This window comes from Saccostrea echinata, unplaced genomic scaffold, assembly GCF_033153115.1.
Source record: "Saccostrea echinata isolate AGI-Se365-2 ecotype Australia unplaced genomic scaffold, CSIRO_AGI_Sech_v1 ptg000052l, whole genome shotgun sequence".
Lineage (NCBI taxonomy): Eukaryota > Metazoa > Mollusca > Bivalvia > Ostreida > Ostreidae > Saccostrea > Saccostrea echinata.
The window spans coordinates 14,385,164-14,402,949 of NW_026889801.1; the positions used below are offsets into that span (position 1 = coordinate 14,385,164).

At 33.6% G+C, this 17,786-nt stretch overlaps 1 protein-coding gene and 1 long non-coding RNA gene across 2 annotated transcripts; both read left to right on the forward strand.

Moving 5' to 3' along the window:
• The first annotated feature begins 909 nt into the window (after positions 1-909).
• Positions 910-12,205, forward strand: LOC133203859 (uncharacterized). Its single transcript, XR_009723485.1, has 6 exons — positions 910-1,729; positions 1,919-1,996; positions 2,760-2,840; positions 3,036-3,110; positions 3,304-3,403; positions 12,131-12,205. It is a non-coding gene; the product is annotated as an uncharacterized LOC133203859 (long non-coding RNA).
• Positions 12,206-12,211: 6 nt separating this feature from the next.
• On the forward strand, positions 12,212-16,843 carry LOC133203984 (uncharacterized). The gene is made up of 8 exons (XM_061339773.1): positions 12,212-12,321; positions 12,829-12,943; positions 13,423-13,629; positions 14,604-14,790; positions 14,940-15,196; positions 15,476-15,647; positions 15,831-15,979; positions 16,148-16,843. Exons 1-6 carry the CDS (start codon positions 12,212-12,214, stop codon positions 15,512-15,514), a joined length of 915 nt encoding a protein of 304 aa, XP_061195757.1. The 3' UTR covers positions 15,515-15,647; positions 15,831-15,979; positions 16,148-16,843.
• The last annotated feature ends 943 nt before the right edge of the window (positions 16,844-17,786 follow it).

The window sequence follows — 17,786 nt, forward strand, 5'->3', positions numbered from 1 at the left end:
GCAAACCCAGAATTAGTCTTTTCTTGAAAAGATCAGCCTAAAGTGCTTTCACGGCAAAGTCTGAATACACTATAATTGACTGCGGTCAGGTGGTGCACAGAGTTTAAAGTCATCTAAAATAAAAAACCAACATTTTCTAACTTCTTTCTACATGTCAGATGCATAATCTTACTTTGAAAGTCATAATTTGGAGTTTTGAGGGTGAAACATAACATATTATTAGTATTTTACATAGAAATCTGTATAAATTAATGTCAACCCTGCTTCTAAATTTAAAAATGTGTGCTTTCACACAGAAAGTTCATAAAATGACATATTTTGTTGAAATATGCCTTCATAAAATTAAAACTGCCTTTAATATGGGGGTAGATGATTTTACACGATCACCTTCAAGGTATCACACCGGTAATTGTTTTCACTATGTAATTCTATATAGAATAAAAAATCATTAAAAATCAGGTATTCGAATTCATGAAAAAATATTTAGCAGGAAGTGTTAAACGTTACCAGTCACATCAGCTGACACCAAAAAATAGGGTACCTACACGGCATTTTCTGATTTTTTCCATCCGCAAACAGGAATACCCTCAAAACCACGTGTATTCAATGTGTTTATAAACATCCTGTGTGCACCCCAGGAAGTGGCCTCCTATGCCCCGAAAGAAATAGTTCCTGTCAAAAACCTTTAATATTTTACAAAGTACATAAAATATCCTAAGCACAGATACCAAAAATGTAAAAATAGAATAAGGGAAAATACAAAATTTCTCACAATAAAAAAAATATTTCTTTATTATGTATGGAACTACAATTGACTAAGTTCATTTTGATTGGTCAATTACCGGTGTGATACCTTCTATAGGGTATCCAGTCAACTCATACTCATTCCGACTCGTACGCAAACGGAGTCGTACCCAAAGAGTCAACTCGTACCCAAAATTGAAGTCATAAAATAAAATTAATAATGAAAATATTTCACTTTTTGAGATATTTTCATAAAGATATCTGATTTATTATTCCAATTTAGTTACACTACTTATATTTTATAAAATAATGACAATTAGCCCTTTCACAGTAACTGCAGTACTACTCTTTTGCAGGGCAAAATAATAACGTTTGGCGAAGTTTTTGTTGAGAGATAATTAAATGACGTATATTTCACAATTACTTTTACGTCATATTTCACCAAAATTTATCATTTTGCCCTGCAAAAGAGCAGTACTGCAGTTACTGTGAAACGGTCCATTAAATTAAATTTGTTTGAAAAATTCAACTTGGCATATATAGATATATACATGTATGTAGATCAAGCATGATTTATGCAATTACCATCAGCACAGACGAATTATGTGTATACTATTAAATAATCTATAGTACATGTCTTTGTATATAATATACACTGTATATGTAAGTAACAGTTTTGGGTACGAGTTGACTCCTTGGGTACGACTCGGTTTGGGTACGAGTCGGTTTGGGTACGAGTTGACTGTAAATCCTTTATAGCCCCCAATCTCTCACCAGAGGGCGCGCTCCGCTTACACGGAGCGTAATACGCCCTCTGGTGAGAGATTGTATAGCCCCATCAGATTTTGAGGGATACCAACAGTGGCGGAGTGGTTTCAAGAAAAAGTTAACACTCAGGCCCGGGGCTGTGCCAACCATCCATTCCCCCTCATTGTCAAAGCCTGAACACCGCTGACGTGCTATACAAAACCTCAAAATATATAGGGTAAGTTTTAAAATGTTGGTTAAACAGATAAATGTTCACACGGTTTAATATTCTTGTCACTGGGACCCTAATTAAGATCATATCCACTGCAATGAATGGAAAATACATAGGCATATAAAAACATAATGGGGGTTCATATATTTTAGTTAGAAAACTTGAAGTTTAGTAATGACTGATTTTTTTAAACAGTTGTTTGATGGCACTACTGGACATACTGAACATGCTGAAACTGTGGTTGAAAGGTTGTCACAAGCAGGTGCTTCCGCAGTAAGTGCACTTGATTGATTGTATATGCAATAGAAAAAATAGATAAAGTGAAAGATACATGTAAAATAGATGGAGTTTTGAAATTGGAAATGATCTTCTCGCATGGATCCGCTTTATCAATAATCGGTAAAGCCTGTCCATGGACACAGGTTATTCTAACTATAGATCTAGTAAAAAGAATTTATATGTATATACCTTGATACTTTATACGGGGTGGATGGGTGATATGTTGTGTTTTTATTAGTTTTAAAAGAGAAAGGGAAGAAAGACATACATTCAATATTATTATTGGACAGTCATGAGTAGATATTGTCATGCCGTTGGTAATGAAAGATTATTATACCCCGCTCCGAAGGAGAGGGGTGTATACTGTTTCACCCTTGTGTTTCTGTCTGTCTGTCTGTGTGTCTGTACCAAATTTTCTTCGCAGTTTTCTCAGCAATTGCTCATCACAGATGCTTGAAATTTTAGCATACTCTGTTTAGGCATGTTATATGGTGGGATTCATTTTTGTACGAATTCTATGTCAACATAAGAGGATATACTAACATCAGAGCGGGGGTATATCTAGTGAGCATTTGCTCACAGACTTCTTGTTTTAATATGCTGTTTGATGTTGGTAAAGTTTTAATATTGGAGTGCATCATAGCCAAAATGACAAATTTTGAATGCTGATGCAGTAATATACTGGTTTACTGCATTCATGAGAACTAACATGAAACAATAGAAGTATATGTTTAGTGTTTTTGATTGTTCATTTTAGATTTCCTTAAGCTCATCAGAAAAAGATGAAGTCAGAGAAGATGATTTATTGAATGCTGAGGCAACTGTTACAGGTGACATAGTAAGTATGTTTTCATGTCTGCAGGTAAATCATATACCAAATGTAATTGAGAAACTTTATCACATTTGGACATTTTGAAACCTAAAGCTGAACACGATTCTTCAAGGAAATTTGTCTGCCATATTCATATCATGGTGTATACCTTTTTACGAGCTCTAACCTTATTCTGTTACTAAAGAATTGCACCATTTACAGGCTCATTTACAGGTTCTGAATAACATACCACATCAAGTTATGTGTTCACTTGAGTCAGATAAAGCACAGGATACAGTGAGTTCTTGATATATATATTAAATAGAAAAAATGCAAAAACAACTTTCTTAATAAAGTTTTTCTTTTGTAGAATTAACTTTAAAGTATTGACAGAATATAATAATCAGCTTCATTTCTTCAAACCATTTTTGCTGGTTTCATGCTGCAATTTTTGAATTTATTTTAATTGACTTTAAACAAAACTTTATAGGCTACTTGTACAGATGAAATCCTTCCTGATAGTGACCCACCCAAGAAACAGTCAAGGGGAACACAGTTGGGATTAAAAAGAGAGAGCTACAGAAGTATAGGTATTGTAGTGTGTTGTCTTTGGAAGATTTTTGAAAATATTTTTTTATAGTTTTCAGTCAGTCAAGTTGTTCTGGATGTTTAATACTTAATTTCGTGATTACCTCCCAGTTACCTATCGTAATGCCACTCTTCTGCGGCGAAGTTGAGAAACTCTAAATCTCACGAGATTTTCGGGGCATGAAGTACTTACGCTAGTGACAATCGAATGGTTCAAATAATTAGTATGCCGAAAGTACAATGTATTGCAAAGGGTTGAACTTCAAATAGTAGGTTGTCGAATTGGAATGTTTAGAGTTTTATTTTATCAGCTTCCAAAAGTAACTATTATCAGAAAGAAATAGTTGAATTTAATTAGATGAGTCGGCTTAGTGAAAAAGTATCAATAAAAATGTAAAACATTTGGACTAGGTTCTCATGAAATTATTAGCGTGGTTCAGCAAATGTTCCACAAAATATTTCACCAGGACTTGTTTCATATCTACCCTTTAAAAATCCACAATGCTAGATCTTGCATTGTATGCAATAGCACATTGCCCCCAGGTAATAGACGTTTCCTACCTCCACCGCGAAAGAGTTCCATTAAGTTAAGTAATCACGATATCAAATATTGAAACAATTTTTATTAGATCACAGAGCCAAGGGTGTTGGTCTATTGTCTGTCTTAATTGGGGGGGGGGGGGGGATTAAATGGAAGAGTCCCATATCATGAGATCAAAATTTTATAAAGTGGAGTTGGGAAAGAATTCTTTTGAAAATCAAAATGACAGGGTCATGATGACAAAGGTAAGTGGCCAGGGATTTTTTTAGGGTCTCTCCGGGGCCGAAATTCGGGCCCATTCCCAATGCCGAAAAGTGTATGTTTTTCCCAAAATTATACCTAAAAATTCCCAATATGAAAAAAAGTATTAAGTTGTAAATTATTAAAATAAAATAATGACAAAAAAGTGTTTATGTTCTCCATGTGCGATGTACGATCCATCCGAGGAGTTCTGAGAAGTTATTCGGAATACTACGGATGTTTGTATGCATACTTTTTAAAGCGGGATCGATGTTTAAAAATTAAAGTCGGGATCGTTATTTAAGGAGGCTGGGGGGTCAACAAATTAACCACAAATTAACCACCAGATTTAACTTAATTTTTTGGATATGATATCTTAAGCTGTCAATTATCATTTGGCAAAGAAAAATTTCAAAAATTTTAGTTTTAAAACTTGATCATTTTCTATATCTTCATATGGAACTCTTCTTCTAAAGGAGATCAATATAGTCTAAAAATGGCCATAACCCCCCAGCCTCTTTAATAAATAATCGTGCATCATGTCAGTCTCTCCAGTTTGCCTAGGACGGTAATTTTCAGGCAGGCTGGGTTGAATCACTCTTATTCTTATAAATTTGTCAAATAATACAGATTAACCCATCATCTGGAACAAACCCACTCTCAAATTTTATCTTAAAGAACTTCTTACAGAAAGGTAAAAAAGATGACAACGTATAAATATGTTCATTAAGGTCTTCCGTTCCAACGGAAGACCTTCTACTGATTCTGATGGTTAAGATTATTATTCTTTTTTTTTTCTTCTTTTTCCTAGACGCCAACTTTGAGACCTCATATCTCGCTCATTTCTCAACGGATTTTGCTCAAATTTGCAAAGTTTATAGACGTTACAAAACTCTATCAGAATGCTGTCAAAGAGTTCAAAAAGTCACTTCCGCTTTTGAGTTATTGCCCTTTAAATGAAAATTTATTAGGCTTCATTTCCAGACAAAGGCTCCGAGACTACAAAAGCTGGAGCAGAAATTCTACCGAATTTAGATAATAGAAGGATTGAAGTTGTGCACATCGGTTTTTGTTTTTCGATTTCTGTATTCAAAATGGCGTTAATTAGGGGTCAAAATTTAGAACGCCTAAAAGAGCGAAAATTTAGACATATTTTCCTTTGTATCTTTAAAATTAAAAATATTTTGATAAGACATGTAGAATAAAAGTTGTGCACAATTTCAAGGCCTTTCATTTGACACCACTAAAAAGGGGCTGGCCCCTCAAATTAGGGATCTGGAGCCCTTTAAAGTTTTTGCTTTATAACTCAAAAACGGTAAATATTTCGAAATAACTGTCGTTAAATAAGTTGTTCTTTAACATCTTATTGATTTCATGAAAATGTTATTTTGTTCGAGTCTTGTGTTTTAAATGCGCCAGAAGCTTGACCCATATACAGGTAACTGTTTTCATTAAGCAAGTAAACGAGAGCTCTTCATGCGTGTAACTAAAATAAACTTACTATAAATAATAAATCTGGCTACATTAGATGCTAATATTCTTTAGAATAAGGTTCTTGAAGTGTTTTGTGCTTTATTTCCAAGTTATTTTTTGACAACTTTTCGTTTTATTTCATTTTATTCAAAGTCGAATAAACCAGTCTACTAAAAAAAGGGGGGAAAAGATAACCTTTTCTTCTTATCATATAAAAACAAACAATATACTGAGAAAATAAAACATAACTTTGAAGCATAGACTATTTACAGGCATTAAGTGTGCGCCTTTTACATTCACCTTGTGTGTTTACAATTATGTAACATCTCCCTCGATACCGCGTGGCAAAGGAGGTCACCGGGGATCAATCGGCGTGTGTGATCCAGCGACCTAGTCATACACAAAACAAATCAGAGAATGGCCATTCCAAATTCATTTTGTAAACTAAGTCATGAGTGGATAAATGTGTTGAATCTTTCAGATTATTTCATAATATCTTTGATTAAATCGCTAGTGCATTTTATTTAATATTTTATTCGCTGAATTACAGGAAAGTTGCATAGTTATTTTTATAAACAATTTATTTCTCGATATCGAGTTAATTGTCTGTTTTATTCGTAATAAAATTCAAAATATGTAACCTTAATTAATTCCTACTAGTAATGGAACTTTTGAAACTTAAATGTACATGTATGTAATCTAATATACGTTCTTTTGTCGACGCCCTTAAAATGTACAACTGTATATATACAGAGCGCCCCAAATATATGCATATCGAGCGTATGGAAATACAAAATCCCAAATTCACACGCGCCTCCAAAATATGTAGAATGAGACATACATGCGTAACTGTATTTGAATATTACAAATTTATTAGACACCTAACCTTGAACAAATTATTTTTTTCTACTAAACTTGTTATTGTATGCGAATAAAATGATAAACATGTAATTATTTATAGGTTCCCATTATTTTTTCTGAAAATCAGAACACATTTATCAGCTCTCTTAAGGTTTTACGGATACATACAATGTACACGCATGCAAGTACAGAACATGCACGTTTTATAAGTGAATATGCAAGAGCGCCCCAAATATATGCATATCGAGCGTTTGAAATTCAGAAAAATTCTAAATCCCAAGTCTTTTTTTTCCCATTATCTTTGCAATAAAATATCGGTTAAACTGAAATGATTTTATTGATTTACAGCATATATTAAAGTCAATTATAGGTCCGCTGAGTTGATCATGAGTTGTTTTCATAACGGGTAGTCCTCCTGGCCAGTCATCGTCACGGTTTGTAACATCGTAATTACACAGGTAAATACTAAGATGTCAATCCATATATTTTCCATAAGAAATGAATTACCGGGAGATGTCTCGTTTTCTCTGATCATATATTAATTGACAGCGTTTATGAACAGCTGTTAAAACACAGGCCTTTGTAAACCGGTAAATCACAGAAAAGAAAAATCCGAGACAAAAACAGAAAATATAAATGTCTCTGGAAATAACATTGCATTTAGATAACTAAAATAAATTAATGTCCGCCGATTTTTGAATTAATCTGAACATTCATTGATGTGTACCTGTACAAGCAGTGTGTATATTTTTTATGAAGCCTTCGTCCAAACGAACAATATAATAAATCTTGAATGAATTAACTAACCCCTCAGTATACACACATTCGCCTACACCTGAAATCTAATCAAAATCAGATCTTTTTTACGGCCCGAAATTCTGATAGTCGCTGTATTTCTAATCTGATTGACTATACATGTACAGTACAGGCAACGCGGATCCCGTATTTCCCGCGCCCCGTCGCGGTATAAACACAACGCGGGATTTGGCCAGGTGAGACAGGTAAACCGCGTTCCCTCCGCGGGAAATTCATCACCTACCTGTCCCCGCTGCGGTTAAATCATCGATCAACTAGTATCGTAAACAAACGGGAGTTATCTCCCCGAACAGGAATTTTGCGAAATTCCCTCTTTAAAAAAAAAACAAATTAAGATCCCACAGTGTATATATATTTATGAAAGTATTTTCTTTTATTTCGCAAAAGGTGAAAATAATGAATGAACAAAAAAAAATTGTAAAGCAGAATATATTTAATCGTTTTTTTTTAAATTTTATTTATTATTTATTAATTTTGATAAGTTATATATCAATACTAAAGCGACATCTTTTTTTAAATAGTATCAAGAAAACTATTTATAAGCTGAGTCATTTGAGAGTTTAACGTGACAAATTTAAATGTCGGAAATATAAGTTCTAATAACTTCTCTTTTCAAATTATATGCGAACTGCAATGTTACATACACGTGCTAAACAATAGTCAGTGCGAGTTCCGATTAACAGTTTTCAGCATTCCTATGAGGAAAAAAATATATCTATATACTGTTCATGTTTTTTTTTTTTTTTTTTTTTTTTTTTTTTTTTTTTTTACCAAATTTAGAACAATATAATTCATTTAAATAATTTCACTTTACTGTATTAATGTGCAAGCATTTCCCTGAAATTGTCGAATGACCGGAAAGCTGTAATATTCGATGGTGACCGTTTTGCAGTGAGTGGGCGCGTGAACGTTATAAAAGATATCAATAAAATATAACAATTTTTTTCCCCTTGATATTTACTTCTTTTGTAAACAGTGGTTTGTTTTTAATTTAAACATTTCTCCAATTACAGAAGATGGAATGTGCATGGTGATGAACTTCACAAAACAATTAAAGCAGGGGGGGGGGGGGGGGTATATCACTAAAACTTATTATTCTCAATAATACTCAAAAAAAAAAAAATCAATGCCAAGTTTTCATGAATATATTCTGTTTCTATGTGTATTAAGTATTAGTCGCGATCATTTCCTGTGTATAGGGATTAGCAGAGCAAGAGCAGGAAACGGCATGCCCTAGGGGTTTCACACCTGTCCTAGAGTACCTGTGGTAAATTTCTCTGCATGTGCAAGGCGTTGTCTAGCCATACAACACACCAGTCCCTTCAACATTTCATTATTTCATTATTTTCATTTTCAAATGTAACTACAACCATGAAAGTTACGCGAGTCAATATATACTTTTTTTTTTACCCTGAGTGTATATTAAAAGGAAAAAGATCAATCATACTTTTAAAACAAATTAATAGAGTTTAAATGAAATAAAATAGATCAAATCAAATTATGTTTTATTACTTTTTTTTAAATGCCGACTGGCTTGGTATTTATGTTTCTGTTTAATATATATGTACATAAGTAGAATGTAAAATTAAAAAAAAACGTACAGAATGTTACGGCACGTGCAACGTTTTTCCTTCGGTTTGTTTATTGATTTATCGGGTCCATCGATTAAAACAAAATATTCATGATAGAATTTCAATGAAATGAATTGCTTCTGGATTATTTTTTTTTCCAGTTTCAATATGTCGTTTCTGTGAACAGATAATATACTGTAGCCGATTTATCAGTTTATTGTCCAGTTGTGGACTTTGACTAATTCTACGATCAAGTTTCTGAAAAACACCGAAATAGTGACAGCCACAGACACTATTTAAGGTCTTCCGTTTAAATAGCACGATTAAAGACAAAAATATCTACCGAAACAAGATATAATAACATATTTTGGTGACATGTGGTAGGTACATGTATATGATATTTTAGGCCCGATATCCAAGAGGGGTCCAGTGTTAACAAATGGAAGTGACTTACCTTCTCTATATCATAATACCGCGGGTATGATTTTTTAATAAAACGTTAATTCTACGTTATTTTTATGGATTTTTCATATGGAATACATTGTAAATGTGTACTAGAAGATTAATTTATGGAAAAAGACGAATAAAAATATTCTTGGACCCCGGGGTGTATATTGGGGAGGGGGGGGGTCCTGTCCACAAGCACCTGTGCAGCATTCAAGCTTAAAAGACCATTCAAACAATACAAATCATGAACAGTGCAAATCTTTTGAAATCAGAGGTAGAATCAAGGGCCATGGATCTGTCATGTTGTAGATTTTGAACTTACCGGTTGTCAGTATTTACTGCCACCCGGTAAATTCAAAATTTATAGCATGAGAGATCCTTTTCATGCTAGCACTTACCCCGACACGAGACCTTAAACGGTCTCATCCAAAGGACCGATCTCCACGTTTTACTACTTATCCAAACTGGGCATAAAACATTCTCAATGAATTTTTTAATCATTATGTTGAACTTAACAAATTGTTCCGACTCGCTGTATGATCTGAAAAAACATGGCTGAACTTATCCATTCAGAAACTCACAGACTGGGATTCCTTTTAACCAGTGTGTGTTATGGCCTTGATGCAAGGTCATTTGGTCGAGTCAAGGTCACTGACAGAGAAACTGTAATTTCGCTACCGTATTTGTACTAGTGAAACATTGCTGGTATCATGCAGAGTGTGACATGGCCTTGACTCAAGTTCAAGGTCACTAAGGATAAGATGTTTTGACTGTATGTATGGACTAAAAGAACATGACGTGTCACTGTGAACTTTTCAAGTCGGTAACACACAGATTGGGTTTTATGACGAGAGTGTGTCATGGTTTGACGCAAGGCATTTGGAATGTTCAAGGTCACGTACATTCCTTTACAGTTTTTCCTAGCGAAATATTGTAAGTTGCTTCCCCTTACAAGATTGCTTACATGTATAACTTTAGAATGTGGCATGACCTTGACTCAAGGTCACTTCTTCCTTCCGCAGCTCCAACGGAAGACCTATTCGTTGCTTTGCAACGAGCTCGCTCTAGTTTACAATGTTATCATACGCTGCGGCTTTGCCATTTTTAAGCTTCTGAACTTCAGCAGCGCCTAGTATTATTTCATATCACTAAAGCTGGTTTAAGCCAGCTTCATACTATAAAAAATAAGAAGAATGATTAAATATTTGACTTTTGCTTCTTTTTTCCTATTTATTTGTATGAAGATATTTTCCCCAATTTCAACCAAAATATCGCTATTTTTCCCAATTTTGACGGCCCCGGCCCCTGGATTCAAAGGGTAAAAAAATCCCTGGTGGCATGGTCCATAGGTCTCTTGTTACTTTGAAAGAGTAGGAAAATGCCTGCACATATGTACAGTGCGGACTCGTTATTACGATGTTCATTTTGTCACGGTAAAATATCGTAATACCGAGGGCAATGTGATAAAAGTTCCCAATAAAATCCAGTAAAACATCGTTTTGAAACCTTGTTGTTGTATAAGGAGGTGTATTTTTCTCCTTTTGTTTCCTTCTTCTGTTCAAATTCTTCATTAAAACGCTATATACATATAATTTATTAATAACTTATCTTGAATAGATATCTTCATGATGCTATTTCTTCTATTTCCTTCATTTTAAAAGAAATGTGCACATTTTTTATAAAAACTTCGGCAATCTTCATTTATCTGTCGCCATTTCCTTTTACTTTTACTTTCGTTTTGGTCTAGATAACGTGTTCGTAAAATTTTCAATGTCTTCGAATCGTTACTACGTAAATAACAATTAATCCAAACTGGGCGGTTTTGGGTGTTCAATGAGCTTACAGCTGCAGTGAACAACTGATGAAAGTGGGCAGTGTGATAGGCATATTCCTGGACAGGATTTGAGAACACACAAGCTAAATGTCAAAATAAATTTGAATTTTTAAATTACTGAACAGAGTTCAATTAGCAGTTCAGCAATTATCGATTTGTATTTCTGCTGACACCTGTGAGGTAGTCCAAGCCACTATCCAAGCTGTTAAAACGTTAGTGGAGTTCAAATTTTGCCAAAATTATGTTTGATACCCAAGCTGTCAATTTTGCTGTTTAACTGCAAACGAAATTACACATTACGTATTTAACATACATGCATACGATGAAATGTAATCCTTTATTTCATAAATAAATTTTACTTATTATTCACAGTAAAAAAAAAATAAAATAAACTTTATAGAGATAGATAAACTAGAGACTACATTTATAAATAAACAGTTTAATTGTTTAACGATGGCTTTGACACATCTCCAATTCTGCTGACCTCGCTAGAACAGTCAAGGTGTGTGCAGTCAAGCGTCACTAATCACCTAACGGCCCTGCAAGTTAACACTCTGTCAGAGCACAGGTGTTTCAATGTTTATTTAGCGTCTTCTTAAGTGCCTACAGTCGATCAACACTGAATAAACACGGGGTGAAAAAAAAATTTGGACAGAATTTTTACATCGTAATACCGAGTCCCGGCATTTTAGGACATCGTAATAAACAGTTCTATTTTGTATAGATTTGTTAAGAAATGGTTTTGTGCTTTGAATTTACAACGTAATAAGTGTTCTATCTTATAAAACCGTCACCGTAATAACGAGTCCGCACTGTAGTAGTAATGGCCTGCACATTTGTATAGTAGTAAAAGACTTTTTTATATTCTCATATTTAAGAGTTGATTGGATCCAGTTTTTGATATTATTGGAAATATAAAGCATTACATTCCTTTTAAGGTATTCAGGTAGACATGTTTGAGAAGTGTGAAACTTGTGATGTTGGCATTCAGTGTGGGGAGACGGAACATACTGAAATGGAGGATTTTATGGAAAATGGTATCTTTGAGAAGACCACAAACCAAAATTCCAACACTGAAAAGGAAAGTTGTTTCACTCCTGACAGCTCCACTCTTGACATTACACAAAATGATGTAAAGTAAGTATCCATACACCTGTATGTAAAGCTGATTTTAAAACTTCAACTACAATGCCCACTGCTTCACAAAATAACAAGAATTTTTGCTACTAGCCTTTAAACAGCTTTTGTAGTTATTTATTTTTAGGTTGCTAGATTTGAAGGTCTGTCTCTGTCTTTCTGTTTGCAACTTTGTATATTTCTTTTAAGCTATACAAGACAGAGACATCATATTTGATCATGAGAAAGGTCAGAGGTCATTGTCAGTAAAGAGACAATGTCATTGATGGTAATCAAATGTCATATTTGCTTCCATGGAACCTTTTTATCACTGGGGACAAGGTGTTTTACAAACACTTTTGTTTTAATTTTAATTTTGGGAATTTTTAGAATATCGTGTAAATACCAAGTGATGTGTTTGGCATTTTTATGATTTCAAAAAAATTCTGTGATTACTGGTTTCAAATCTTGCTAGAGCTGCTTGATGCAACATCAGATAAGTCCAATGGTATGTTTTAAATTTTGTAGTACTGAAGAAATGCCAGTGGAGGAGCCGGAAGCTTGTCATCTAGAGGAAAAGTTTTTAGTATTCAAGTGGCAACTTCTACAGCTCTTTCAGTTTTGCCCAAGATGTCATTTTCCAGTTTGTGGTGTTGTTGATAAGAGAGTTGGAACTTGCATTCATATAGTGCAGAAGTGCTCTGCGTGTAAATTTGTCAATAATTGGGCCAGTCAACCTTATATTAGAAAAATGCCAGCTGGAAATCTTCTTCTTTTGGGTTCCATGTTATATTCTGGTAGTCTTAGTAGCAAGTGCCTGCTAATGTTCAAGTTGTTGAATATGGCTTGTTTTGGACGCAGTTACATTTTTTAGGTAAGTATTATTTTTTCAATATATTAGAAACTTGATTGGTTTATAGTCAATGTCTAATCTGGGTCATTCACCAAGGTGATTATTGATTTATCAATTAAATGTGGAGGGGGGGGGGTATAGCATTTCACAATCAGTCCAGTTCTAAGTTGTTAGGCATATCCTGGAAGTTCAAAATTTAGAAATACATAGAATTTCAATTGTGCATGTTGGTACCTTTTACAGTATTTTAATACGAACTTTATTTTTAGGCATCAACAACAGTATGTTCTACCAACAGTTGTGCTTCATTGGAGGCAGGCACAAATTTCTATCATTGCCGACTTGAATCACAGAACAGAGGGTTGGTGCTTGCTGGTGATGGACGCTCGGACAGCCCTGGTCTTTGTGCTAAATATGGTGCATTCACTTTCATTGAAACCAAGATCAACAAAGTTCTAGACATTCAACAAGTGCAGGTACTTTTATATGTTATGTTGATTTATTCTTTATTTATCCTTTGTTTTAGTTTAGAAGATAAAATTTTGATATTTTGAATTTATTTTGTTTAATTTCTTATTTATAATTTGAGCTGTTGCTTTAAAATTTTTTGGTGGCACAAACTTGACATGTCAATCCAATGCTTAAATCTTTCCAGATAAATTTTTATTTCTATTGAAAACAATGCATATGCATTGAATAAATTGTTTATTTAATTCTAGGAAGGGTTTCTAAAATTTTCTATCGGTGAAAGACAGAATTAGAATGTCCATAATTAGTAATATGTACAGAAGGCTCATATCAAATTGAAAACTTGATGGCCATATCTCACTTTCAAATAAAATGTATGTGCTAAAATAGCTTCAGCATAGATTCAGTTGTTAAATATGAAAAAAATCAAAGAATTGTTGAAATTGAATATACTATTGAGCATCATTGATTAAACTGAATGAATTAAAACTTATCCTAATTTTTTTTTTTTTTTTTTTTTGGGGGGGGGGGGAGGGGGGATGTAAAAAGTTATTTGTTCTGGCTAGTAAAGTTTTGCCATCACTAGCCTGAATGGGCTTGTGCTGAAAGTTTTTGGTGCATACTGTTTGTGTTGAAGAGGTTTTGGCATGATACTAAAACCTCTGTTTGTTTTTTTTTTTAGACTTGTTTTTGTTCACTTTTATTTTCTGGAACAGCTACATGTATATCTCAATCAGGTATGTTTATCACATGTATATCTTAATCAGGTATGTTTATCTAAGTTATGCATGATTTTCCTGTTAAGTGTTTTGGAAGGACTAGAGAATAGTTATTGCTATTTTTTTTGGATAATGTTTATTTTTTTACAAGTAAGAACAAAAAAATCATGTTTCCTCCATTATTCATGATACATATAGAAGGAAAAAATTATTGAAGGGTGTATTAGAATACATGTCTCATATTTGTTCTATTTTTTCCACAGAGCAATGAAGTTCCAAATAGTTCATGGTGTGAGCATGAAGGGTTAAAAAGAAGCATTAGATTTTTGAAGGATGAGGGGTTGCAGTTAGACACCCTTATTACAGACAGACACAGACAGAATAACAAGTGGATAAAGGAAAACCTTGATGGAACAAACCACTTCTATGACATCTGGCATGTTGCCAAGGGTAAGTACCTGTACTTATAAATGAAGAAAAATTAAAGCGAACAGTATGGATATATTTAAATATTAAACATTCAAGTGGAAAAATTTACATTCAGGTATATATTTGAAATTATATCCTGCGAGTTCAACATATGAATTAAATTTGTATAGGCACAGGGAAAAAACTGGAAGCTTTAGCAAAGGTCAAGGATTGTGATATTGTTGGTAAATGGAAGCAGTCCATCACCAATCATATGTATTGGTCCGTAGGTTCTACACCAGATAACAATGGGGATTTGATTGTTGCCAAGTGGGAGTCGGTTATGTGCAAAACATCCACACCAACCACCCGAATGCTCTTTTCCAAAGTTGTTTTCATGATCCCCTGGAAGAAGATGATGAGCGGGAGATTGAGTGGCTTAATCCAAGTATTATTTATTATGCCTATTCAAATTTAACATCTTTTTTAACGTATTTTAATCATTCTGTAGAAATTTGAGTCAGTCATCCAAAATAAATCACAAATGCAAATTTAAGAAATATATATATATATATAAATCACAAATGCAAATGTAAGATATATATAGATATATATATAGATATATATATATATATAGATATATATATATATATATATATATATATATATATATATATATATATATATATATATATATATATATATATATATATATATTAATTTTTAGCAAGCAAAGCCTTTGAACAATTGGAAAAGATTCTTTTAAACAAGACCCTCTTAAAAGACATTTCAAGACTTTCCAGTCAGGAGCAGACATCTTCCTTGGAGGCTTTTCATAGCTTGATACTCCATTTTGCTCCCAAGAATACAGCCTTTTCTTATCTTGGAATGTTATGTTGGTGAGTAAAAATAACTCTAGCACATTCTAACATCTAAGTAGCCATATGATGAACATTACTGTTTTAAAGCCAACTGGCACTTTCTAATATTTTGAATTGCTGATCATTGGCCCGCACAAACCAAAACAGACACTATGTGCTTTAATTAATTTGTGATTTTTTTTTCTTTTTAAAAATAACCAGACTCTTCTTGGCTGGACTCCATTATAATGAGAACTCTGATCATGACCAAATGTTCAACAGACAAGGTGAAGCTTGCTTCACAATCAGATACCCGAAAGGAAGGAAAGGACAAGCTGTTGTACGTCCTGACAAAACTAAGCCTACTTATGGTATGGGATCATATTATTGAAACTTTCAGTTGATCTTAAATATTCAAATGTTATTTTCATATAATGATAAAAGAGTCCTCATTGTTGTGTTCAGCTACTATATCACCTGATATTTTCAAAAGAATCGTTGTTGAAAGAAACAGTTAGCTGAAAAACTCTGTATTTCAGATTATGCCATGCATCTCCAACAAGAATTGGTAGATCGATATATACAAGGGCCAAGCCAACTACGAGATTCCATCAATAAGCTACGTGCTAGGGTACCCAACTGTCTATCCACAAATGCAGATCAACCGGACAAGGCAGAAGCAGTGGAGATGTTTGTGTCCAGATATAACAGATGACACTTGAAACATTTATTTGTGTCTATTAATTATGCTTTATTGTTATACTTTATTGTTACAGCCACATAAAATTGTAAACTTATATTTTCACCTAATGAGAATTCCGTAGAAACTTTGTGCACAAGGCATGAAGAAACATCTTGTTGTTGAGTACCAAAACCAGTATGTACATGTATTTTATTGCCTTTAAGGTCTGACAAGTTGTAAGAACTTGTTGAGAAATGCTGCATTAGACAGTTTTTTGGGGGTTTGAACGCTTAATTGTTAGAATGACCTTACCGAGGTTTCTATTTATTTGGCCACTCAAAGTTTTTGTATTGTCCATCATTTGCAGGAAATGCATTTCTAATGCGTGACATTACAGAGGCTGGTAAAGGAGTATGGTTGTTCTTTCCCAGGAAACCCCAACACCATCTTACTAATTGACGATAAGCCACATATCGAAACTTCCTAAAATGTTACACATTTTTTTGTAAAGATTGTGCTTTAATATATAAAATGTGTTTGATATTTAACCATGGTTGAATGTTTCTTTTATAATATGTATTTCATGGTATGGTTTTATTTTTTAAGACGACACTCACTGATGCTGGGGTTTCTGTATTCTTCCCCATTCTTGTCGGTAAGCATAATAGGCTGTTTCTAGAACCCATGGATCCAAACAAACACTTTGAAATCCAAGATGGGATGTTATACAAATAAAATCCTGATTGGTCTGTTTGCTTCCCTCATTAATTTTAGCTTTTGTTTTGTCACATTCTTGACAGCAAAACCTTTTGTCTGGACATTCAATAGGTTGACATGTACCACATGTACACCTAAAATGCATGTGTATTGGTTATTCATTGGCATATTGGGAGAGGGGTATTTGCTGTTTTGTTTGAGGGATGAAATACAGTTTAAAAAAAAAAAATTGTATGCTTGGAATTGCAAGAAATATTGACTGTTTATCCATTACTACATGTAACAGACAGGAAAGTCTGAAAACTTGAGCAGATGGTGATAATGGTTCATTTTGATCTATTAAAACATTGATACTCAATTGTTATTGCTGACTGACAGTGATTGTCCTGTGAAGTCACCATGCCATAACACACTTGATATCTAACTACATGTTGTATATACCATTCCAAGCCCCCCCCCCCTTTTTTTTTTGAGCATCTGCGTTTAGTCAAGACTGGAATTCTGTAAACTTGTTCAAACGTATCATTTTTTCAGTCAATAGGTATAAGTACCTTGATTTGCATCTTTCTATGCTAATGATATTACGAAATCAATTCGTCTATTGATGCCATGTGGTTCTTACCGTAGGTGCTTGGTTTCAGGATGAGTGTATAGTGTTTTTGTAGGTGTGTCTGAATACTCTCATTATTTTTTTTTCTAAATACTGAAATTAGCACTTTAAATTTTAAAAATGTATTAGTATTATGATATTTTTTAAAAAGTGCTAATTACAGCGATTT

What these genes read in the sequence shown, in the direction of transcription:
- LOC133203984 (XM_061339773.1), top strand. Translation starts at nt 12,212, where the DNA reads ATGGAAAATGGTATCTTTGAGAAGACCACAAACCAAAATTCCAACACT. An exon ending in ATTACACAAAATGATGTAAA is followed by an intron (nt 12,322 to 12,828) that starts GTAAGTATCCAT and finishes TAAATTTTGTAG; the next exon opens with TACTGAAGAAATGCCAGTGG. An exon ending in GCCCAAGATGTCATTTTCCA is followed by an intron (nt 12,944 to 13,422) that starts GTTTGTGGTGTT and finishes CTTTATTTTTAG; the next exon opens with GCATCAACAACAGTATGTTC.